The sequence below is a fragment of the Typopeltis vanoorti genome, chromosome 3 (assembly GCF_054136105.1).
Source record: "Typopeltis vanoorti isolate ZY-2024b chromosome 3, IOZ_Tvanoo_1.0, whole genome shotgun sequence".
In the NCBI taxonomy this organism is placed as follows: Eukaryota; Metazoa; Arthropoda; class Arachnida; order Uropygi; family Thelyphonidae; genus Typopeltis; species Typopeltis vanoorti.
This window is the reverse complement of record NC_143551.1, coordinates 140316652-140342958: the sequence shown is the minus strand read 5'-3', so window position 1 is coordinate 140342958 and position 26307 is coordinate 140316652. Positions and strand designations below refer to the sequence as shown.

General features: G+C 35.9%; 2 protein-coding genes across 2 annotated transcripts in view; one reads left to right on the top strand and one right to left on the bottom strand.

Moving 5' to 3' along the window:
* LOC150108611 (tetratricopeptide repeat protein 37) overlaps positions 1 to 3805 on the top strand; it is a 485241-nt gene extending 481436 nt beyond the window's left edge. Inside the window, exon 40 of the mRNA XM_090416072.1 lies at positions 1859 to 3805. Coding sequence (XP_090272198.1) covers positions 1859 to 1954 — 96 coding nt within the window. The 3' untranslated portion in view covers positions 1955 to 3805. The remainder of the gene's footprint in view (positions 1 to 1858) is intronic.
* Positions 3806 to 4504: 699 nt separating this feature from the next.
* Positions 4505 to 26307, bottom strand: part of Cib2 (Calcium and integrin binding family member 2) — a 35874-nt gene continuing 14071 nt past the window's right edge. The window contains exons 4-6 of the mRNA XM_090416071.1: positions 17766 to 17913; positions 9533 to 9728; positions 4505 to 5113 (exon numbers count right to left, since the gene is read on the bottom strand). Coding sequence (XP_090272197.1) covers positions 5092 to 5113; positions 9533 to 9728; positions 17766 to 17913 — 366 coding nt within the window. The 3' untranslated portion in view covers positions 4505 to 5091. The remainder of the gene's footprint in view (positions 5114 to 9532; positions 9729 to 17765; positions 17914 to 26307) is intronic.

Sequence of the window (26307 nt, the reverse complement as noted above, 5' to 3'; positions counted from 1 at the left end):
AACGAGAATGGGCTGGCAATTTGGGATTTAGCTGATCAAATTGAATTCTTATTGACTTAAACCAAAATATAAAATGATGGTACAACATGACAAAATTTCATGCCGATGGGGCATCGGCTGGTTAAACAAGGCCCCCATTGTTTTTGCCAGGGAATAAGGACTAATAGCAAAAAGTCAGCTACTAGAACAAATCCTGAAACACATCCCAACTCAACATCACCAGAGTTCAAGATTGGTACTATCAACATAAGAAGCCTGAATGGCAAAGAAATGCGGCAAGCTAAAGAATTGGATAAGTACCATATCAACATAATAGGGGTGACTGAAACAAAAAAGACAAAATCTGGTGAGATTTTTCTGAGCAATAAATATAAAATGTTATATTCAGGCAATTAGACAATCAAGGAAAATAATGAGTAGCCATAGTATTCAACACTAAATACGAGGCTAAACTTCATATGATTATTATTGGATATCCCTTGTAGTCCTAGAACCCATTATGAAAAACTCATTCTATACATGTAATGCTTATTATTCTTCTCATTATAATGAAGCTTTTTTTTTTTCCAGCAACATATTTTGCTCACTTGCTGTAAGAAAAATCTGCTCCTTCCTCCTATAGTGACCACAAAGGAGAGGAAAGAATAAGAGATGATCCTTGTTCTTTCCTCTTCAACTCTCTATTGGAATAGCTCCCTTGTATCTGTCTTAGAATCCCTTTGCCAACCTGTATATTGCTGTTGTATCCTATGCTTTCTACCTGGTTTGGTAATGCTAAATGCAATCCACAATTCCTTCCTCTTATTCAACATTTCATAGTTCTGAAGTCATCCTATTTGCCTATCTTTGCACTTTCTCTACTATTTCCACATTTTCCTGAAACTTTAAATATGCACAAACTCCATATGCAGTTGGAGAAATACATTAAAAAGAGAAAATTATTCCTACTCATGAGTGTCTTTTTCCTTAGCATAATAGTTATATCCCTGTACTGATTTATGTTCCTTCAGCTAATCTATTATTTTTCTGTAATTACAATAATTCTTCTTAAGGAAAAATGTAACTTTTTTTAAAGATAAATTACAGTAGAAGATGCACACAGATGAATACCTTTTTATCTTGATCTTGCTCTGGGTCTATCAGTGTTAGAATGTTTATTTTAGTACTAATGAATGGCATAGTTACAATGCTTTGGAATTTCCATTGGGTTTTGATTATTTTCCCTGCTCTTCAGTTTTTGTTATTACAATTTAGGACAAAAATTTCTTTGATATTTTTCATTTCTAGTTTTTGAGTTCATCTTCAGCTAATTTGAGTTGAGCAGTAGAAAATCAGTGTGCAGGTATTTCTATACAAGTGTGCAAATTTATATTTACAGTATACGCATATTCTTGAATACACCATAAATTCCAGCAATTACCCTTCCTTATATTTGATATCATGGTTTCTAAAAAAGGTAGTGATCTGTCATGATTCATTACCATGATGAACTGTATGTTAGGGTTTATATTATTCAAATGTGCCTGACTGACATACACACTAGTGGCTGAGACTCCTTTTTTCATGTTGTCAGGAATCACTGTAAACAAGAATGGAGATTCAGTGTCACATAGATCAGTGTTTCTCAGAGTAAAGATTGCACAAAAATAATTACAAGAATAAAGTTGTGTAAAAAATTACATGTTTTTGAATTCAAGATACCTGTGTTTATTTAGTATTTAACAAGTTATTTAATGTATTTATATAGCTCAATTATAATTGCACAATTTATTCTGTGATTATATTTTCATAAGAATGAAGACAAACTGCTATAGAAATTTCATATACAAAATTTTGTATTTCCCTCACTTTCCAACAGGAGTTATTAGCAGAATACTCTACAGATCAGCATTTACACAACTTGCATGAAGAGATCAGTTCAAGGACTCTGAAGTCCCCATCATTCAAAGAATAATTTGTAAATTGTATTTATTAAAAATATTGATTAAATAAGATATTGTGTTTATAACAATGTTTCTGTGAATTACAATACAAAAATTTACTCTTTCATATAAAAAGAAGCAATTCTACTTGCTAATATATTTCTTAAAGATCAAGCATCATTCTAGCAAACTACTGAAACTCCTGATCATAACCTTATAGCACAGTACTATTCTAAAGGAAATTCATTACATCAAACTATCCACTATAACAATCTCTTCCTGTGGTCACTGTTAGTTTGAATGAAAATCTTCTGTATCATCCAGTTTTAGATAAGAACCATGTGCAGTTGTTTAAATCTTTGCAAAAATAAAAATGCCTATATGTATTTTTACGCCTTTCACCATAAATACTTGAATATCCTTCTAACACTCATTTCTGTTATTTTCATTTGTTACAGCATTCCTGTGTATAACTGGATGGACAACATTATAAAATATCATTATCATCATTTTCAAATTCCTTATATATACTCATACCTGATATATGCTTTCCACCTGGTTCTTGATCTTACTTTTCCTGCCACCCTAGCAATAAAACACCTGTTTTGCTAACCTTTCCTCTACTATTTTGTTTACATTATCATACTACCTAAGATTACCTCTGCTAACATATTCCTCAGTGTTAACAACACCAAGTTTACTACCACTGGAGTCATCTATTTACTCCCTTATTCTTTTTCAGAATCATACTTAGCCTTCAGATGCATAGTTGGGATAAGTGGTGAGATGGAGTGTTGTAGAGTAGGTACCTTTCCTTGATGAGTCTTTCAGCTCCTTGGAGGTGTCACGTAATAATAGTAAAAATAATAATAAGTTGATTTGAAGACTGTTTTGTATACATCTAGTTTAGTGTTTTGACTAATTTCTGTCTTATACCATATAAATGTAAATAAGTTGACTTCCTACCATACCAGCTTTCCTAATTCTGTTTTTATTTCCATATCTAATTTGCCATCTTCATTGAAAATTGTGCCTGAAAAGCTAAAATGCTTTACAACACTATCTCAGACAATAACATATCATATTAAGTTTTATTAAGGGACCATGACATGACAGCACTTGTTTTCCAGTCTCTCCATCAGTTGCTGCTTATAATTAGTGAGAGTCTTGGACCAACTATCTCTGATTGGCTGCTGGTGGAGATTGAAGCACCCACTCAGTTTCCAAAAGTTAGATAGGGCTAAAATGGCCTCTTCCTCCTTATAAGGGAATAAAAATAAGTATTAGCTGATTTTCTTGTTGTTCTATAGGTTCTCCATCAGGATGCAGTTGAAGTTTTTAATGTTTCTGCCTATTTTCATTCTCTATTTTTTTTTTTTTTTTGCTGATTTTCATACTAAATTTATTACAACAGTTATTCAATATAGTCAGGGAATCCTGCAGACCTGTACTGGATTTATTTAGGAGTATAATATCATCTGCATAAAATAAAGAAGTGAGATTTGCATCTCCAATTTTGATATCAAGTTAATCATGCTACTGGCCAGGACATATATATACATCCAAGTTACCATGGATGTGAAGTGCATATTAAAATTGTAATACCATTGACATTACATTGAAATATATGATGGATATGAAGTGTATGAGGATGTGTATTTGATTTATAATGGCCGGTAAGGTGGTTAAATGCCACTTTCCTTCATAACGTCATCCATAAATATGATAAAATTTGATAAAATTGTCTCACACATGATTTAACATCAAACCACCTTACTGTACTTCCTTCAGTTCTAACTGCTATTTACACTTCAAATACAAACTGTGTATTGCTCAGTACAGTGCTCAAATTACACCACAGAATTATAGCAGTTCGAATGGTATATTCCTCTTGGCATAGGCCTTTCCAGATGTAAAAAACTTAAATATAGATACTTGTTTTATTGCCATAATTTTCTCAACTATCTGCCTTTAAAAAAATCTGATCCTGACAACCTGTATTTGGCCTGAACTCAGCTTTTTCTCCTCCAAGTTTCCCTTCCACATTTCATTTTTAGCTTTTTCTCATGTATGTTTGCATAAATTTCCTCTACTTAGGATAGAGCCCCTGGTACTACTTTTGATTTATTCATAGTACTGGCATACTATTGGTGTTTTACCAATAGTATGCCAGTACTATTGGTAAAAAGACCAATAAAGAACCTTTTAAAGATACATTGTCATTAATCTTCTTCTATGCGTTTATTCTGCTTCCAATGCAGGATCCACGTGTTACATTTTTGATGCGACTTTTTGTTAGTACAACCCCAACCGACCTGTCGCCGAGCCTGCTGCCGGGGGGGGGGGGTTTGACTGTAGGGGTGTGTGTGTGTTCACGGGGCCAGTTTGCCTGCTTGCGGGGGGGATCCTGCTGTCCATGCCCAAGACTGGCTAACTTGGCTATGGCTGAGAAAGATCCTGAAGCTCCTCACGCCGTAGATGGGAATCGAACCTAGAACACAGGCATACAGTTGCGAAGCGCATAGCCACTAGGCTAACGTGCAGACATACATTGTCATTATTAATAATAATAATTTGGTTAATTTACCTCAGCTTTAATGAATTACAAAGATGAGGCTGAGTATCCCCAGCTTTCCAGTAAAATTCAGATATGCAGAACTAAAACTGCCATTATGAATTTCCTGGAAAGTTTAAAAAAAATATCCATTTTTGTGAATTATTGCTTTAAGAGAATTGTCATTTCTTGTTCAAATTAAATATGTTAGTGTAAGCTGTACAAATGACATGATTTTCTTCACAAGATGATAGTTTCACATCAGATAATATTTTATTGCAAACCTCCAAGGAGCACAGCATTAGTTATGCATATCTCAATATTTTTTAACAATTTAAAAAAAGCAGCTGCAATAATCTTAGAATATATATATCCTGGCATATATTTGGCTCAATGTACATTTTATACAGTTGCCATAATTTACCTTAAATCTTTTCTTCTTAGTAAGACAATTTACAAAGGTTTTATTCTGCAATATTGGTAAATCAGAATATGGATAAAGAAAAGTTCTTACTTCAAGTTTCATATGAATATTATATAGAACCTTTGTCTGCTAAATATTAGTAGAGGATGCTGGTGCAATATCCATTTTATCCATATTGTTGTCTTCTAATGTTAAATTCTGATATGAAAAGTGCTAAAAGAAAGAAAACTGGAATCAGAGAAAAATACTTAAAATGGTCTTAATTTTGTTCCATGCATCATAATACATACTGATGAATAAAAATTTCAAATATTATAATTCGATATGAAATATAGGTCTGTGTACATGCAAACTAACCCCCCCCCACTCCCACATGCAATTAACTAAGTATACATCATTATCAACACCAGGGCTCCAGAAATACAACTTAAATCTACTACTCAGAAAAAAAGTTTACTCTCCCAAGGTATCAGTCTACTTTATAAATATTGTTATAGGTGATGTTAGAAAAAAAAAAATGTTATGTTGACAAAACAAAGTAATACATTCTTTACTTTTCACTGTACAGTACATGTAATTATACCGAAATCAGCTTTCCTTTAAGGTGGGTTTAAAATGTATGCCTCAATACAGCTCATCACAACTCAGTTTGTGTTTTCTTTCATTTATTGTTCATATCGAAGAATTAATTTATATAAATTATCCATGAACAATAATTTAACAAGGAAAACAATAAAATTCACAAAAACAAGAAAGTGAGTATCACTTGATGTGGAGCCACATTCATTCTCACAGTGCACTCCATCACATGATCTGGTCTTTGCAAGATAACTGCATTTTTTTATATAATATTCATATGAAACTTGAAGTAAGAACTTTTCTTTATATCCATATTCTGAATATTAAAAAGCATTTTCATTATGTAAAATTTTCAAGCATTTAATTACACTTAATAAATTCATGTTGTGAGCTGTGAAAATAAGCTTAGGACAATACTCTATTACAATTGCATCCCTGCATTAGAGCCAAAGTTGTTTGAAGAATAAGGTGTGTGTGTGTGTTGCAGTATTTAATTAAATTGTGCCAGTTTTAATTTTTTGTGTTTATAATTACCAGTTCATTTTGTTGATGAAATTATATTATAAGGAACGTGCAATTAATTTTTTTAAATAATATATTATTCATTACATAAGTTTTGCATACTGTGTATATGTGTAGGTTTAATATTGAACTAAATGAATGCATTGATTTAAAAATTTATTTATTGAAAATGGTTATAACTGCAATTTAATTTAAATGCATGAAAAATCTTCATATTTTCTCATACACATGAAGTGTGTGAGATTTGTTGTTTTCAAGTAAAGTGCCATAACTATAACATGTAATTGTGGTTCATTTTTCTCACTTCATAATCTGCTCCAGGAACTTCACAATTCACTCCAGGTCCAGCAGTGATACTGCTGGACCTGGCCAAGGCATTTGACAGGATACCACATGGAATTCTAATCCGTAAACTACAACATGTGGGAATGGATATAGGGTTGGTGAGATGGATGGGTGGGTGGTTGATGGAGAGATATAGGAGAGTAGTTTATTCAGGAGTAGAGTCCAAAAGACGGCCTGTGACTAGTGGTGTGCCACAGGATTCTGTTCTTGGACCACTGCAGTTTAATTTGTTCATTAACGAATACCGCTGCTAATGAAAACATTAGCAGCAGTATACCACATTGGTGGAACTGTACTCCAGGAGATTGATGAGGCCAGTGACTTAGGAGTGTTGGTGGATATGGAGATGAAGTTTAGGGGGCACATTGCAAAAGTAGCTAAATCAGCTCATCAACTCACTTGGTTGTTGAAAAATATTTTGACGAGCAAAGACAAGCAAGTTATTGTACCTCTGTACCGAGCCTTGATAAGACCTCATCTCAACTACTGTGCCCAGATTTGGTCACCCATATTTCTTCTTGATGGAGAGGATCCAGAGGCAAGACCAAGATGATAGCAGGTCTATGGAATGAACCTTATGAGAACAGGTTAAAGATTTGTGGGTTGCAGAAATTAGTTGATAGGCAGAAAAGGGGAGATATGATTGAGACATTCAAATTGCTAAAAGATTTCTATAGGATTAATTCAGAGGATATTTTTGAGATCAGGACTGGTGATGGGAGAACTAGGGGACACCTATGGAAGCTGGGCAAGTGTGGTTAAGCAAGGGTGTTAGAGCTGGGTTCTTTACTTTTAGAGTGGTAAATGAGTGGAATAAGCGGCCAGAGTCTGGTGTGAGTGTTATGACGGTGAGTGAGTTCAAGGCAAGGTATGATAGATGCTGTGAGAATGTCGTATAGTTGTGTGGATGAGTTTAAGGACTCCCTGGAGTCGCCCATCATAATAATAATAATAATAATTAAAGCAAAAACTGGGAGTGTGTTGCCATGGAGCATGCATGGAGTGAAAAGAACCCTGTAATATTCCTGTGAGAAATGAGATTTTTTTTTAACTTGAAAGTGGATATTTATGAAGTCTTTCATATAGAAAGAAAAATTTTTAAAAGTTATAAATTGTATGAGTGAGTACATTCATAACAGTGTACCTTACAGCGAGTCTCTTAGACAAGAACAATGTCAACATTGTTGTCATATAAAATCTTTGAGAGGTATTCACATTTTGCTCTATATATACCCTTTTCATTAATTTGGCAAATTCAGACAACAGGTCCAATATTTCTAGTCATCTTGCCCTAACGAGAGCTAATTCGTATGTTTGAGTTTGTGTGTGTAGTAACCAGGAGATTGAGAAGATAGTCTGGTTGCCAAGTTGCTCTAGCTCTTTAGCGTAATCCAAGATGCACCATGAGGAGATGAGCTAGAATTGCACCCCACTATTGCAGTAAAGAAATAATTATAAGTTGCAGACATCACTCGTATAAAAAGTATTAAACCTGATCAACAGTATCATATAGCAAAATTAGCTGATGTGTAAAATATATTCGTCAGTATCGCTCAAGCAGAGGCTTCTGTAGCCATGTAGAAATGGTGCTTGCATCGATTGCTAAGTGACTCTAAGTTTGATTCTAGTTGAAGACTAGAGGAACTTTTTCAAAGTCTCTGTTCAACTGGTTCCCAAGTCTGTCAATCTCTGGCATGAGTAAGTGGGATTTTTTCCTCCTGGAAACTTGGGTTTTTCATCTCACAAACTCAAGAAAGACTGTAGAACTCATACTATTTCAGACAATAAATAGTGTTACACAGTGGAAAAACTTTTATTGGGATTATATTGATCACGTGTATATAATAAACAACTAAGTTATACCAACTAGTTTCACCAACTAAGTCTGTTGGCATCTTCAGGGTACATAACTGATGTAAGGCACTAAAAAGTAAAAAACTGTTACAAACTAAAATCAACTGATTCCAATTATATTAAACAAAGAACAGAGCACGTACAATACATTCATAGAGCGTGGATGATCTCACTTGTTGTTATTTAGGAACATTCTATAGTTGGCACTATAATTCAGTTCTGGCTAGTTGAAGGATAAGGGTCTTCCAGATCACGGGCAAGATTAGTCCTTGGTTCCTGTTCCCTGAAGATGCCAACAGACTTAGTTGGTGAAACTAGTTTGTATAACTTAGTTGTTTATTATATACACTTGATCAATATAATCCCAATAAAAGTTTTTCCAGAGCTTTTTGGTCAAGAAAATTAAACGTTTATTAACAGTGTTACACAGTGTTAGGATTAAGGACCACAGGATGGTGGCAGTTGTCTTTCATACTCTGTTAAATATATCAGGATTTTAACTATCAGTTAAAATCCTGATAGTTTTGGGCCAGCTATTCTGTGATTGGTTAAAAGTGGATGCTAGCTGTCCACTAGTCTTAAAAATTTAGTTAGGGCTAAACAGTGGTGTAGCTAGAGCTTTTGCTGCCCGGGGTGATCTCTGAGTTTGTCGCCCCTCTCAATACCAAAAATATTACAAAAAGTAAAAATGATGTATAGGGAAATAAATTAAAACACTGTTTATTTTTCAAGTAAAACTTTAATTTCAACATTCTAAAATGTTATTTTTCTTGCTTTTCTGTTAGCAAAATCGTCGATGACATTGTCGAAGTCTATTTCATAGTAATGTAGGTAATTCTTAATCAATTTTATGTAGAAAAACTCCTCTCACAACTAACAACACTTACAGCAATTGTGAGGAAAATTCACTCTAATATTACAATAGTTGGAATTGAGTTTGCGAGACTGTATTTTCGAATTAACTGCAAAAGTTCAAAAATGTTCAAAGTGCTGCCCGGGTTGGACCCCCCCCGGTGCTAAATGGTTTTGCATACTCCCTTTGAGGAATAAAAGGGTATTAGCCGATTTCTTATCAATAAATTAAAAAAAAAAAAAAAAGATGTGAAGAAAGACAAAAGTAACAATTTTTAATGTAATAGAACAAGTAAATAGTTTTAGCTACTTAGGTTCATCAGCCACATCTGATTTAAATCATACTGCAACACTTAAAACAGCAGTTTATTTTTTAATACCATACCTTCATTCTATGAGAACCATAAGATGAGAAGCAAATCTCAGCTGGGTCATAAAATGTTAGTTACAAAAAAAAAAAAAAAAAAAAAAAAAAAGTACCTCAAAAAATCTGGTGCTCTTGAAATGATGTGCTGGAATTCCATGAAAGACAATTTTCCATCATCATCGACATCTCCCTCTTCTAGAACTTTTTCAACTACAAGTTGTACTTCATCAGCATTAAGTTCACTTCTGGTGAGAGCAACAGTAGCCTGTTCTAAGTCTTTCTGCCCAATAAATCTGTCACCATCATAATCTAAAGTAAAAAAAGTTAAGCTTGCTTAGTTTTTTAATGGCAAATAGTAATATTATGGGAATTAATTTAATATTTTAATAATGTTTAGTTTATAACCTAATAAAGACATCATCAAATTCCTGACATGTACCCTCAAGGGGTGTACAGGATATGATAGTACTTCATGAAAAATTTACCTCAACACTCCAACATCATTACCAGATCTTATATTTCTATCGCCTAAGGCACTTTGTACTGTATCAATCCACCTATATCTTGGTCTTCCTCTGGGTCGATTTCCTGCCAACCTGGCAGAGAACACTTGTTTTGCTAATCTTTCCTCGCCCATTTGATTCAAGTGACCAAACCACTGAGATTAGCTCTGCTAATGCATTCCTGGATGCTGACAATGTCAAGTTCTTTCCTAATATCCTCGTTTTTAATATGATATTGCGATTGATGCCATCTGTTCAGCCTCTAATCTTTCTCAGGACTCTCATATCTGCAGTTTCTAGTCTTTGGTCAAGTGTTTTACTTCTGACCCAGCTCTCAGATCCATAAGTTAAAACTGGTTTGAACACTGTCTTGTATAACACTAATTTAGTGTTATACAAGACAATATTAATTGAACACTAATTTAGTGTTCCGACTAATTTCTCTCTTATTCCATATGAATTTATTCAGTTGACTTCCTACCATACCAGCTTTGTTGATTCTGTTGCCTATTTCCATATTTAATTTGCCATCTTCACTGAAAATCGTGCCTAAGTAGCATGTTTTACCTGTTCCACAAGTTCCCCATTCAAAACACAGTTGACATTTTCAATTCTACCTATTTTCAATGTCTTTGTCTTTTTAATGTTGACCTTCATACCTATCTATAACAACAGTTATTCAATTTAGTCAGGGAATCTTGCAAACTTGTAGCGGATTTATTTAGAAGTATAACATTGTCCACATAAAGCAAAGAGCTGACATTAACATCTCCAATTCTGATATCATGTTTAATACCACTTTCCTTCATAATGTGATCCATATAGATAATGAATAACAGAGGAGATAATGTACATCCTTGTCTCACACCAGATTTAACATTAAACCATCTTCCTGTACTTCCTTGAATTCTAACTGTTGACTTGCAACTTAAATAAAGACTAAGTATTGCTTAATATAATGCCCCACTGACACCATATAACTGTAGTGTATTAAATAGCTTCTCTCTTGGAACCTTGTCGTATGCCTTTTCCAGATTGACAAAACTTAAATACAAATCTTTGTTATATTATCATGCTTAACTAATTGTCGTAAAGTGAAGATCTTATCCTGACAGTCTCTATTTGGCCTGAATCCAGCTTGTTCTTCCCCAAGCTTTTCTTCCACAATTCTTCTCAACCGTTTCTCAAATATACTGGCATAAATCTTGCCCGGAACACTCAGTAGGGAAATACCTTTGTAATTCTCACATTCAGTTTTATTTCCCTTTTTATATATGGGTACTATTAGAGCTGTACTCCGATCATCAGGAATTTATCTCTCTGTCCAGGCCTTCTGAGCAGTGCCGCCACTGTAAGACTTTTATACCACCATACTTCAGCATTTCTGGTCGAATATCATCTACTCCTGCTGCCTTTCCACATTTCATGCCTTTGATGGATTTTTCTACTTCAAGTATGGATATGTATTCCTGACTGTATGCCTGTTGAGTGTTTTTTACCACTGTGCTATCACTACTTGTTTCATTTAGCAATTTTTCGAAGTAATTACTCCATACTACAAGGATGTCTTTTTCTCCCGTTTTCATGTAACCTTTATGATCTCCAACTCCTTTTACAGCACTCTTTCTTCCATTTCTAAGCTTCTTCAAAAACCTCCAGAATATCTTACCACCTTCTTGATATTTATTTTCTATGTTCTTGCCAAAATCCTCTCATGACTTTTGTTTAGCTAGTTTTACACAGTATTTAGCTTTCTTAGATTTGTCTCTGTATTCTCTAAGAGCACAAGCTGACTTATTTGCCAGGAAATTTTGATATGCTTTCTTCTTTTCCTTCACTGCCTCTTTAACTTCCTGTGTCTACCATGGAGTTCTGATTTTTCTATCCTTGCAGACAACGTCACTACATGCAACTCTGGCTGAATCAATCAGTGTTTTCTTCAAGGTTTGCCACTGAATCTCCAAGGTTTGGTTCTTGTTCTCAAACTCTTTCGTTTTTTCTTAAATAATCTTTGTGTATTTTAGTCTACAGTTCACATCTGAGAGCTGCTCAACTTTTATTCACTTCAAAACTTTCTTACATGTTATTCTTTTCGATATGAAATTCAATTTTATCCTGTTCAAGACTAAATAGTGATCACTTCCAATTTCAAATCCTCTGTACTCTCGGATGTCCTGCACCAGGGAGAAAACACTGTCAACAATAACATAGTCAATGAGACTTTTCTTATTCCTTGCCTTCTTCTCTCCATGTGAATTTGTGCACATTTTTATGTTGGAACATGGTGTTAGTGATAACCAGTTCATGTCCTGAGCAGAAATCCAACAGGTATTTGCCATTATTATTAGCTTTGCTCTTTTCTCCAAATTTCCCCAAAACATTTTTGTATGTCTGACAATCACTTTCTACTCTGCTCTTTCGATCCTCACCAATGACCAATTTTTCATTTTGTCAGTTGCTTTTTCTTAAGCATCATAAAATTCCTCCACTTCTACCTTAGTAGAGTCTTCTGTAGGACCATAGGCACAAATAAGTCTCATTGTCCAGTTCCCCATTCTGATATTTGCCCAAATCATTCTACTTGACACTGCCTGCCATTCAAGAAGATGAGCCTCGTATTTTGTGTTGAATACTATGGCTACTCCTTCTTTTCCTTGATTGTCATTGCCGGAATATAATGTTTTGTATTTAATGCTCGGTGAGATCTCACCAGTTTTTGTCTTTTTTGTTTCAGTCACCCCGCTTATGTCGATCTGGTACTTATCTAATTCCTCAGCTAGCTCCATTTCTTTGCCATTCAGGCTTATGTTGATAGTACTGATCTTTAACTCTGGTGATGTTGAGTTGGGGTATGCTTTATCTATCAATTTGCTGATGATATTATCTTTTAAGAAGACTCCACTGAACTGATAAGCAAATTAAAGAATGCAAGTAAGCTGGTTGGATTTGAAATGTATTTTGCAAAAATTACAATAATGACTAATAGCTCAAAAATTCCTGTCCTGCTAGATAGTATCAATATTGAATATGTGCTGAGGAAAAATAGTATCCTTCAACAGTAGACAAAATGTGAATTGTGTAGCACAAGATTTTAGGAGGTTGATGATAGACATAGTACAGCCTAACTGTCTGAGGAAAGATATTGAGCATGTTACCACAGTATGATAATGTGGAATGGAGGAGAAGAGCAGTGTTGATGAATGAGGTGATAGTAAGTGTGCAGGAAAAGGGGTCTGGAATACATGGAGTATGTTTGAGGACAGAAGAAAGTTGTATGCAAGTGATAGATTGCATTTGAATGCAGAAGGAACAGGCATTTTGTGAAACTCGTTTTCTGGGCAAGTAAGTGTCAGGATAGGAAAACTAGAATTGCACAGGTGGAATATTGCAGGGCTGGCCTCAAGTGGGGATAATGGCTTGAGAAAGAAGGTGGTGTACACTATATTACAGAACCAAGTGGAGTATGACGGGAGTAATAACTATAAGAAGGCTGGCAATACACTGGATTCAAATGCTAGGAGAATTAGGAATAAAGGGAATGAGTTTGTGGCATTCATTGACTCAGTCTCTCCAGACATTGAAACTTGGCTGAGGAAGATGTTCTAACAGAGATAGAAATCGAAGGATAGGGAAGATAAACGTGGTGGGGGAGTATTATTCAGGATAGATGAATTTCTTGCAAAATCCATCAGCTCTGCTTGTAAGACTTCTTTTGTGATATCATTGTTAAATTTTTTTCATACCTCGCCGAGGTTTAGAAGTGCTTTTTCTTGGATACAATTTTGTATATTTTCGAAATTCTTAAAATACAACAGGAAAATTCTTCAAAAAGATTATTGATTATTGGATTTCGCTTGTGTTATCGGAACCAATGTCTCTATGATTTTTTTTTTCCCCTAAATTCTAGTTCGTTTATCTTAAAAATTAGAAAGTGCCGTTTGCACTCTATAGCGCCTAACCGCGCGACGAAAGGCGTTCGAATCTAGTCGCCGACTAGAGGAACTTTTTCTAAGCCTTTTCTCGACCGGTTCTCGAGTTAGTTCGATCTCTGGCACATCTAGCGGGTTTTTCGTCCCGTAAACTCAAGAAAATCGGCCGTCGAACCCACACTATTTTCAGGCATTAAAAATATTGTGTTAGAGTTAGGGACCACCAGATGGCGGCACTTACTAGCCGCCGCCTTCACTGCGTGCCGATTAATTAATGATAGCCTTTGGCCAGCTCTTTCTGATTGGCTACCAGTGAAGATTGAACTGCCCACTCAGTCTCCAAAAGTTAGGGCTAAAAAAAAACGGCCTCGCCTACTCCCTCTACGGGAACAAAAAGGCGTTAGCTGATTTATTTATTTTAATTGTTTATTCCATTACATATTTATTTCGCCATATTTGCATCGCAGGTTTAAGAAACATTCGTATTAATGATCGTATTTTCCGAATAAAAATGATCTGAATGATAAAAAAAATTAAATGAAATAATAATAGTAAACACCATGGTAGCAATTTAGGCCCATTCATAGTTTTGCCCACCGGAAAATCCTCGTAACCTGCTTAGCCAGTCTGCCCCTGCGCACTGTATGCAAGGAAACTGCTAGTTTCCTTGCATACAGTCCACTCGAAATGAGCCTACTTAACCTAGTCCAATTAGAAATGTTATTTTCATCTGCGGCAGAAGCAACCCTAAAAGACCGTTGGTGACAGAAAGCTGTAGAGTTCCATCGGCCCTCACGACCTTGCGTTGCTCTTCTTGTAATGGCTGATGGAACCCTACAGTTTTCTATCACCAACTGTCTCTTGAGGTTGCTACAGCCGCAGGTGAAAAAAAAACATTTCTAACAACTATCCTGGGAGATTCTTATTTCCTGAAACTATATCTATAGTGCCAAGGAGAACACAAAGTGTTCCCTTGGCACTATAGATGTAGTTTCCTGATACTGGTCGTCTAGTGGTCTGCCACATCAAAGAATTATCTAAATGGTGGTGATGATTTACAAATCCTGAAGGTACTGGAAATGTAGCTAACACCCTGAGTAAGTTAAAAAAAAAAATAAAAAAAAACTGGAATGAAGTGAAATGGAATAGAATGTAGAATGTGGCAGACCACTAGACTGGTCGTCTAGTGGTCTGCCACTAGACGACCAGTCTAGTGGCAGACCATTAAAAAAAAAAAAAACTGGAATGAAGTGAAATGGAATAGAATGTAGTAAGCCATTATTATTTTAGGTAGGGTAATTTACGATGTGTACGGACCTCTTGAGTGGTAGATCAGTGTCTATTAGCTATTCGGAATTTACGTGACATAGTGCCTATTACCTCATGTAGTCACCTTCACAGACAGCTAAAAATAAAATATTCATGAAAAACATTTTGTTCTGGTCATTTTATTGAGGATATATTTATATTTATCGAAACAGCACTGTGTTGACTTCAAGAGTAATATAGTAGATAATTTTTTTAAAAAAATTCCCTTACACTTATTCCCCAGGAAGTAAGCGAGGACCTTTAGCCCTAACTGACTTTTTGAAGATCGGTGGGTAGATTCCACTCTGGAGGCTATCAAAATGGGCCTACCATTTTGTGGTCCCGACCGAGTGGTTAGCGTACCCGCTCTCCAGTCAAAAGGCTGCAGGTTCGAATCCTGTCGGCATGGATGTTTGTAATTGTCTGAAAAATACTAGTATAAATCAGGGGTGGTCAACTACCCGTCCTTTTGTAGCCAAAATAATTCAGAAAAGCCGCAATTTTTGACCGATGCAATGGTACGGGAGTGAGTGCGCTTTCCGAGGTGGGTGCGGATGCAGAAGCTATGCCTGCCCACCACAACACGTTAGTTACACTTCTGGCGCTCATCTATCGGTATCTTTCAACATATTGCGAGTCCATTGGCAGCGCTTGTTTTCATTGAACTCTTTTTCAAGTGCTTAACAATGTCGCATAAAAAAAACGTAAATATGAAGAGGAACTCAAGTTTTAGGCCAGAGTGGGAAGAGGAGTTTCTTTTTTGAAACGACAAAATAAACCAATGTGTGCCATATACCAAATAACACGCAATTCAAAGCCGGCCAATTCAATCTCAAGCGTCATTATGACATGCATCACAGTAATTTTAGTAAAGAATTTCTTCTTGGTTCCGATCTGAGATGAACTAAACTTTCAACTTTAAAAAAAAAACAACTCCATGGTCAGAGTAAAAGATATTAAACATTTCACTTCAAGGGAAAGAAAAGCTAATAACCGATCTCGCAGAGATTGTGCTAAGCTTCCAAAGCAAACTGCAACTTTTCCAGAGAGACCTTGAAAATAAAACTTTCAATCACTTCATTTGTCTGAAAAATATATCAAATGCGCTAGGAGTAGAATTAGAAACGGTATCTTATGTTAGTAAATTAAATGATCTGGCCTGAGAACTAACAATCGATTTTGCGACCTTCGAGAACTTAAGCCAACATTCGCTTTTTTGGAAAACCCTTTCCTCACGAACGTGCTTGAGCGCGGTTGTCCTATTTCAAAACCAATTGTGATGGATTTCGAAGGTGCAGAACGAGCTTTTGGAACTTCAAGAGGATGAAGGACAAGCTAGTGAAGCAAAGTGGAAGTTCCATAATTCACTTTTGGAAGCAAGTTGCAGACCAACGGTATCCAACACTTAAGCAAAGTGCCAGAGAACTGATCTCTATTTTTGAGATCACGTATTCCTGTGAAGCGCTATATTCGACTTTTAAATTTATTAAATCTAAATATATATCTGTTTTAAACGATGAACATTTGAACTTGTAAGAACTGCTTTGACTAATTACACACTTAAGTTTAAGGAGTTTATTAAGAAAATGGATACAAGAAAGGCCTCTGCTAGTAAATAACTAAAATTATTGTTTCAACTTTAAAATTATTCTAATTGTTCAAAGTAAACTTCGTTTAATGTGTTTCGAATTAAACTTTTTTATTGCAGTAATTTTTATTAACTCTGTTTTTCTTTCTCTCCTCTCTCTCTCTTTTTTTTATTTTGTTCCTCTTTTTTGTTGTCTCCTCTTCTCTCTTTTGTTTATTTTTCCTGGTAGAGCGTGAAGAGCCATGTGACGCGAGCCGCATGCGGCTCGTGACCGTTGTGGCCACCCAGGTGTAGATGATGCGGTTCGCTGTAGTTCGTGAATGGAGTGGTGGAGACGGAGAGTTGTAGCGTAAGTGCTCTCTCTCGATGAGTCTTTGGACTTCTTGGAGGTGTCACATAATAATAATAATAATAATAATAATATCGTCGTCTGAAATAGCGTAAGTTGTGTATTCAATATTTCTCGGTTTCGGGGTTTAAAAAAAACAATTTTCACTAAAAGAATAAAGCAATACTTGCTTGTGCAAGGATCGTAACTCGGGAACCAGGTGAGGAAATGCCTAGAAAAAGACCCTCCTCTAGTTTCTGATTAGAATCGAACTTATGACAGTTTTTCTACTGATAGTCTCTCACTATGGAAACAAATGCTTTTTCCACAGGGATACTCTAAATGTTGGATACATTTAGTAATTTAATCATTGTTTTTAACAGGTGAGACTAAAGTCGTTTTAATCAACTTTCCCATTCCATCTATTATTATAATTTATTTTCCTTGACTTAGGGGAAGAATGTAGAAAAGACATATATTGATTTCATAATGAGTCAAAACTTGTTTTATGCCTGTTGCTTGTAGTGCCTTTGCTTGAAATCATTTACTGTCAGTATACTCTGCATTGCAAGTAGGTTTTCTCACACCATCAGTATACTGCCCTTTGCAGGTAGGTTTTTCACTCCATAATATGCATAAATAGAGTAAATATTTGTGAATCATGCAGAAATTATGGTTACAGATACTTACCATAGACTCTGAAAGCGTATACAACCTTGACATCTCTGGGAGCTTGCTCACTAAATACAGACAACATGTCAAGGAAATCATCAAATGTCATATTTCCACTTCCATCGTGGGAAAATACTTTACATATTCTCTGACGAAATGGATTTTCCTAAAATAAATTGAGAAGAATTACTTGACCACCAGCATAATATGATTTATAATGACTACAGAAAGTATAACACATTCTTCAGTTATTACTGAATTAGTAATAGTAAACGGCATATTCTTTGAAATCATTTAGTACTCTCAAAACGTTTAATCAATGTCAGAAGACTTGCATTTTGTTTACTTTTCTGTCTTCGTATTTTATTATTTATTTTATTTTTTTAAATCCAATCTCATCACTTTTTTGTTTTGCCAATTAGGTCAATGGCCTGTTATCGATAACTTGGCTTTTTATAAACATAATTTAGTTAATTATGTTAGATTTATTCCTGTCTTCATAATCTGCTATGTCGAACAATACATGTTCTCTTGTTGTTTTTAAGGAGAGAAAAATTCTGATGTCTTCACCATATCAGACCGGCCGACTTCTTTTCAGTCGAAAGCCTTTATTGCATCTTTATTGTTCTTTGCATCCCAGAAGAGATTCAAACTCAAGAATCCCTGTCAATGTACCCGGAAAGAGAACTGATTCAAAAAAAAGATCCGGAGACGGAAAAGGCTTCCCCACTTTATGATGGTTCCATCGTTTGAATAAAAATGCAATGCATACTAGATACAAGCCTTCACACTGCTGTGTTGAACTCTGGAATTTTGATTTCCATGATCATAGAATATTTTACCAATGGTCAGCAATCCAAAATTTGTCTTCTGACACTGGATTGTTAAATTGTGCTGTCGAAACTAAGACCATGAGGAGAGACGATTATGCCAGATAACTGCATCTTTTCTGGAATGTCTATGCTTTGTTTGAGTTAAAATCCTTCACCTCCTTGAAACTATATTTTTTCCTTTTAGAGATGTTCATCTTCAACTATAAACGGTGTATCATTTATCGTGACATAAAAAGTCATTTTGGTTGACCGAGTAGATACCATGCCCGATCTCCGATCAACAGGTTGTGGATTTGAATCCTGCCTTGGGCATTGATGTTTGTAAAGGCCTACTCTGGACGAGTAGCTTGTATAGCTCTTTGAGGATATAAGGCTATTTTTTTTAATTATTGGTTTTCTAAACAGCCACTTAGAATAATGCTTCTCATTTCTTTTCGCTGTTCTGATTTTGCCACTTTGCTCTTCCTTTTGAAACCTTTGAATATTCCTTCCAGCAAAATACACAACTGAATGGACATTTTGAGATTAATGCTGAAAGCCCTAGAAATTTCTCATCCTGCAAAAACCAAAACTGTAAAGAACATGAAACCGCAGAATTCATTTTTGTAAGGTCTCGACTCTCTCTCATAATCTCCCCCTCATTTCTGCTATGTTTTTGGCTTAAATTATTTTGAAGTTGGGGTTATTTCATTTTCATTATCAAACCTTAGAGATAATAGAAGCTGTCACTAGATTTCCCTTGAAATCTAGTGAAAAACTTTATGATGGATCTTTGGCTTGATTTTATTACTGAATTTAAAATAGGCATAATACACTTTGGTTAGAACGTTAGTGATGTCTTGAATCTGTTTCCCAAACAATAACTTCTGCACACGTCACAAAATAATTTTTTTTAAATAAAGTCAAGAGACAATGACTTTATATTGTAAATGATAAGAAATAATTATATTCTTGTTTTAATCCTTTACCCAGGTGAATGCAACGAAATTTAAGCTTGAAATATCTTCACGACTAGTCTACTGGTATATTGAGGCTGTTGATTGATCTCATATCAGTTGCTTCAGTATCTCATAATAAAAAATATACTTTTCCTTTCGCATATGTATATTGCTATGTATCTGGGACACTACCCAGACCAGTTTCACCTTCTACTGAGGTCTTATCATTGGAAGCCAGACCCAGAAAGACGCCAAAGTTAAATCAATGTAGAAATCATGTATTTCATATGTTCCAGTACATAAATGGTGTGTCACCACATTAAATACTCCTGACCAGAGATCGTTGTAGAAATTTATAATAGATATATAATTTTCATAATATAAATAATTTTATAATATATTGTATTACCCAGAGATAAAACTTTCTACTGACAATGACTCTGTAATAACAAAAACCACGAATGGAAAGAACCAAGCTTGAACAAGACATTGCTGAAATCATCTCACACTAAAACTTTTTAGAGTGCTGCTCGTATGCGACTTAAAAGCAATTAGTGGTTGAGATGACAAAGAGAATGGTAGTGTTATCATTAGTTGTTTATTATCATCTCTAGGTGCGTACTAACGGAATCGGTCTAACCACTCATAAAGTAACATGCACCATTTACGGCATGGAAATAAATAATAATAATAAGCTAATTCCTTTTATTCCTTTATAGGGAGTAGGCGAGGCCTTTAAACCCTATTAAGCTTTTCAGAGACTGAGTGAGCAGTTCTTTCTCCACCAGTAGGTAATCAGAAATAGCTGGCATGTCCAGTAGCGAACACACAGAAGGGAGGCCAAGGGGCCCTGATCTCCCAAAAGAAAAAGGAAAAAAACACTAGAAAATTTTCGAAAAATCTTTTCCTAGTTAATTTTTTTTATTTATGTTGTGTCGTGTCTTCTATTCCTATACTAATGAATTAGCGATCATTGCAGATGCTCAGTCACAGGTCGTATGCAATGAGTAGGGTGTATTCTCAAATCATCTACTCAACTCCCCCCCCCCCCAAGATTAAATCCTGAGTGTGCTATTGCCCATGTCTATGACTAATTATAGGCAGCCACCAATGAAGAGACCAGCAAACAAGTGCTGCCATCTCTTGGTACCTAACAGGATGTTACTGTCTGAAATATGGGTTCGACGGTCGATTTTCATGCGTTTACAAGATGAAAAATCCGAGTTTCATGGAGAAAAACCCGCTTGCCCGTGCCAGAGATCGACTAACTCGGGAACCAGTCGAAGAAAGGCTTAGACTCGAGCTATAAGTCTATCTTCTTGCGGCAAGCACAAAAGATACAAATGCCACTTCCACTGAGCTACATGGCATGGAAATATCAACATGAAACAAAGTAATAATTTACGAGTGGTTAAAGAGATTCTGTTATTCCGTTTACAGTTCTGATTGGCTGCTATACTATAACAAATTTACCACTAAAAACACCATTAGACGTTCGAAAAAACTACATGATAGAAGAAAATAAGTTTTCTAAAGTGCATTTATTGTCCAAAGAGAGTACCAGAAATTTTTTGGCCCAAAGGTTTTTTTTTTTAAATCAGTGGGTAGCCTGCCCCACCATTGGCCATAACCAGTATTTCAGCTTGTGACCATCAATTTTTTCAAGTCATCAGAGAAAGACTATGGCAAACAACAGCAGTCACCATGTGATCCTAAATCCTAACACTCTATCATTGTTGAAAATATAGTGTTTTCTATGGTCGGTTTTTTGAGATGCAAGAATAAAAAACCAAATTTCCGAAGTTGGAGGGAATACTGCGAGTCTGTGCTAAAGATCAACTATCCTGAGAACTTATTGATAAATAAAAAGCCTAGAAAACATTCCTCTAGGAGGTGACTAAACTCGATCCTATAAGTCTTTCCTTTGGTGGTCGAGCATTACAGTACCAGAAATTTTGCTGCAAGGCTATGGCAAGCACAGAAAACATATTTGTTTTGAAACTAGCATACAAAATCAATTCAAAAGAGCTTTTATGTTCATAAACATCGAAACCTTTGTATAACCGTCATTGTTTGTTTATTGCACAAATTTTATAGCAACCTTGCATAGTCGTATTTATTGTATGTTTATAGCACTAATAATATCACTTACATTGATGTTAATATTCCGAACCACCTGGATCGATTTAATTTTGAAATCTTTTGTTATTACCCAATCCATAAATTTTTATCAATGAACAATTGGATAATTTCCATCAAAGATGCTATGGATGGCAAGAGTTCCCTCTCCTCTCTTCCCATATCCTGACACAAGCCCTCTTTACTGAGGATGTTCGTAAGTTTAAAGATTCACTTCATGAGAAATGAATTCTGCTTATCAAACACGTCTTCAACAACAAAAAAGGTTTGCTGATGAGTTAACCAAATTGGAAGAGGGGACTATTCTATTCACCTCTTCCAAACATTGGAAGAGATGAGTAGAATAGTCATTATTTTGAAAGTGTTTAATAATATTATATAAAAATCGATATATAATATTAAAAAGAACGCCTTACAAGGAGTAGGATAGGATAGGATAGGATACCTAACAGGATATGTTGTTATCTGAAAGAGTGTGAGTTTTTGAGTCGATTTTCTTGAGTTTCCGGGAGATAAAACCCGCTTGTCCATGCCAGAGCTTGACAAACTCCAGAACCAGTTGAAGAAAGGTTTAGAAAAAGTTCCTCCAGTTGGCGAATAGACTTTAACTTAAGTCTATCTTTGGGCAGCCTAGAGCAGAGGATGCAAGCATCACTTCTGCTACACAGGTCTTAATGCAGTACATTAACCCCTTACTGTACCAATTAAAAATCAGAAAGTGGTCGTTTTTTTTGCCAATTTTTTGGGCGAGGATGATTTGCTGGATCAAATTCATCATTATTTGAACAACAATGATGAATTTGTGCAAACGCAAACTAAATAGCTGATACACGCCGTTGGCAACTTTTCTCGGTCGAAAAGAAATAGGCACAAGATTGTCTAGCGTCTATATTCGGTTGTATATTTTGTACCAAAATTCAAAATCAATTCTGGTGCAATAAACAAAAGACGTGTCACAGACGTCTTTGTATGTTATGGGGTTAAATATTTTTCTTCCTCTTTATGGTGCTTTTTATCTTGCTTGTCGCAGAGTCTGGCATTGGATGGGGGCAATATTTATGACTGTAGAAGTGTGTGTTTACAGGGAGGATTTGCCTGTTCTGTAAGGATGAAAAACCCGAGTTGCCAGGTGAAAAAACCCTACCTTCGCTAACTCACCTTTAGTCGAAAGAGAGCAGATAAAGATTCCTGACGAGAATCGAACACAGGTCTTTCTGACCAAAGGGCTTCGTCTATACTGACTGAGCCACAAAGGCTCTATAGTACATTAAATATATGTGTTTTCCTTAGAATATTGGTCTTTTATAGCATATTACTGTAGATTTTCGTGTTTTAAGAGTGGTTAGTGTAGATTTTCGTGCTTTATGGGTATTTGGTGTTTTCATATATTTTTATTAGGATATTGCGATATTAAATACCATTTTAAATGGCGCCAAAACGCACAAGAAACGGATTGCTAACAAATAGTGAAGTCGAGAAAAGAAGGCTTTCCCTTCTAAGGAGGATATTTATTATTATTATTACGGGATTCTTCCTTAGATTCATCCGGGGAGGCCTTAGACATCATATCAAGAACAACTATTTGGCATTCGCACAGTATCTATCATACTTTGCTTTGAATTCAATTACAGTCATGGCACCACAACAAACTGGCAGTTTATTCCACTCATTCAACACTCTCCAAGTAAAAAACCTAGTTCTAACACCCTTGATAACTACATGTTTGCTGAGTTTCCATAGATGGCCCCTAGTTCTCCCATCACCAAACCTCTTCTGAAAAATTTCCTCTGAATTAATCTTGTAAAAACCCTTCAGTAATTTGAATGTCTCAATCATATCACCCCTTTTCTGCCTATCAACCAATTTCTGTAACCCACAAATCTTCAACCTGTTCTCATAAGGTTCATTCCATAGACCAGCTATCATCTTGGTCACTCGCTTCTGGATCGTCTCTACCTCCTCCCCATCAAGAAGAAACCCAGGGGCCCAGATCTGGGCACAGTAGTCAAGATGGGGTCTTATCAAGGCTCGATAAAGAGGAACAATAACTTGCTTATCTCTGCTCGTCAAAGTATTCTTCAGTAACCAAGATCTGATGTGCTGATTTAGCCACTTTTGCTGTGTCCCTAAACTTCAACTCCGTATCCACCAACACACCCAAATCTCTGTCTTCGTCAACCTAATATATTGAGGAGAATACTGAAAAAGTCGAGTGGATTTTAAAATAACATAGAGAGGATAAAAAAATTAAGCAGCAAAATAAGAAACAATAAAGCAGAGAATCAGATAAGATATCGTGCACGGAAATCAAAGGAGGTTCATTCTAAAAATAAGGATATTGTTTGGTATGGTGACTATCATAAAGCATGCTATTTATGAGTGGGTTATTTCAAGTTTTCTGGAGAAAAAATTAAAAATATAGCACATGCAGTCGAAAAACAGAAAAGAAAACTAGACGAGATTGTAATTGTAGTGGATACGACTTAACTAGCAATAAGTTCAGTATGAGAGAAGATATAAAAGGGTTGTTGGAAGAAGCAAGAGTGAAGAAAGTGAAAATAGTAATTAGATTCCCTAGATATTATAGCAATGAATGAAGAAGAAAGGCCATGTGGCAAATGATTCGATGCATAGGCCGTGTAGAAGTAATGATGAAAGGTTTAGGTGTGTTGAGTGAGTTTGATGGAAAAATAGATTTGTATAAGAGGGATGGCCTCCACTTGAATGCGTTTGGTATAAGTCTTGACTATTTTTAAATGTTATGAGACCTAACACAGCGAACCAGGGAAACTAAATTATGATGAGAGCAATAGTGAGAACTTGTGTATAAGAGCGACAATATTATGTTACTGTGTTAATAAAGGGAATTATCATGGATATTATGAGGAGAGAATGATTTTGTGTTTATCAGGTTTGGACCTATCAAGCAAGCGCAATGATGTCTGCATAAATAAAGCATCAGATAAGAACAGATATCTGCAAGTTATCCAGCTGTGTTTGGCAGACTACAGAGAAGAGTGTGCAAATAAAGCATGCAGGTAGCTGGTGTTTGAACACTAATGCTAAAAGTATCAGAAACGGGAATAGTGTGTTATTTTCTTTCGTTCATCTTATACTGCGAAGAATATTTAATTCGACAAATGTGATGTGTCCAATACAACGGCGAAAAATACGGTAATCAAATATATCCGGACTCCTGCCCATTCGAACTCTTACTCTAATATGAAAGACATGAAGTTGGTCCTCCATTTGTTGCTATAATAGAGTTCATTCTTCTGAAAAAAATTCTATTAGATTTTGGTATGCTGTTGCTGTAATTGACTTGCATTCTTCGTTTTTCGAAGAGCATTACTGAGGTCAGTCACTGATGTCACGTGATTAGGCTGACTCGCAATCAGTATTCCAGTTCATTCAACAGGTGTATTTTTCACAAGGTTTGCGATCAGGGCTTTGTGCAGGCTAGTCAAGTTCTTCAACATCCATCTCATCAAGCCATTCCTGAAAAGACCTGCTTTATGAATGAGGCCATTGTCGTGTTATTCCAGGAAATTGCCTTCATCGACTTTCTGACATAAATTTGGTTTAGAATGTTATTATACTTTAACGTTAAGGTTCCATATCATTGAAACTAGGGACCCAGCCCCAACTATGAAAAACAGTTCCATACCACGATGCCTCCTCCAAAAAACTTGATAGCTGACGAAACACATTCGGGTGGCTTTCTCCTGGCATCTGCCAATCCCAGAGTGATGAATCGCAGTTCACCATGTGACACTAAGTAGAACTCCTTCGGAGTGCAAAATGGTGCCATTTGTAAGCAGTGGAATTCCTCCAGTGTTCAATAACGTTAGGCTTTACACCACTCCACCCGATGCTTAGTGTCGCGCTTGCTGGTGTTGTGTGCAGCACCAGCGACACAGCTGGTGTTGTGTGCAGAAGCAATTTGGAACTCAGTAGCGAGTGTTTCAACTGAAAGGACAGGTGATTTTCGCGCCACGCGCTTCAGCACATTTCGGTCTCGTTCTACGATTTCATCTTACCTACCAGGTCGCTGATGTGCTGTTGTTGCTCCTGGGTGTTTCCACTTCATAATGCATCACTCACAGTTGATTGAGGCAGCTGCAGCAGAACAGAAATTTCCCGAAGCGAGTTGTGGCATGGCATCCTATGATTATTGCCATTCTTTGAAAGTCGCTGAGCTTTTCAGTACTGCCTGTTTTATCGTTAATGTTTGTATATAAAGATTGCAAGACCATGTGCATCCTTTTATACCTGTATGAGTCATGTATGTAATATATATAACCATATCCACTACTTGGATGTCCGGATATTTTTGATCAGAGTGTATATGTGGTTACCCTTCCTGAATCTACGGATTATCCCCATATACACAAAGTAGACATGCGAATGTATCCAATTGGTGGATCTAGAAAGTTAGCTCCTCCATAGCGCAATTGGAAGAACGATGGTACATTGCGCCCTTCGATTGGAAAAAGCCTGCGTTCGATTCCCGTCGTGACGGAAGGAATCTTTATATGGACTTTTTCAATTGAAGGTGAGTTATCCGATCTCGTTGGAGGGTGTAGCAGGGTTTTTTCTACTGTAAACTCGGGTTTTTCATCCCGCATACAGATAAATCGGCCCTTCAGA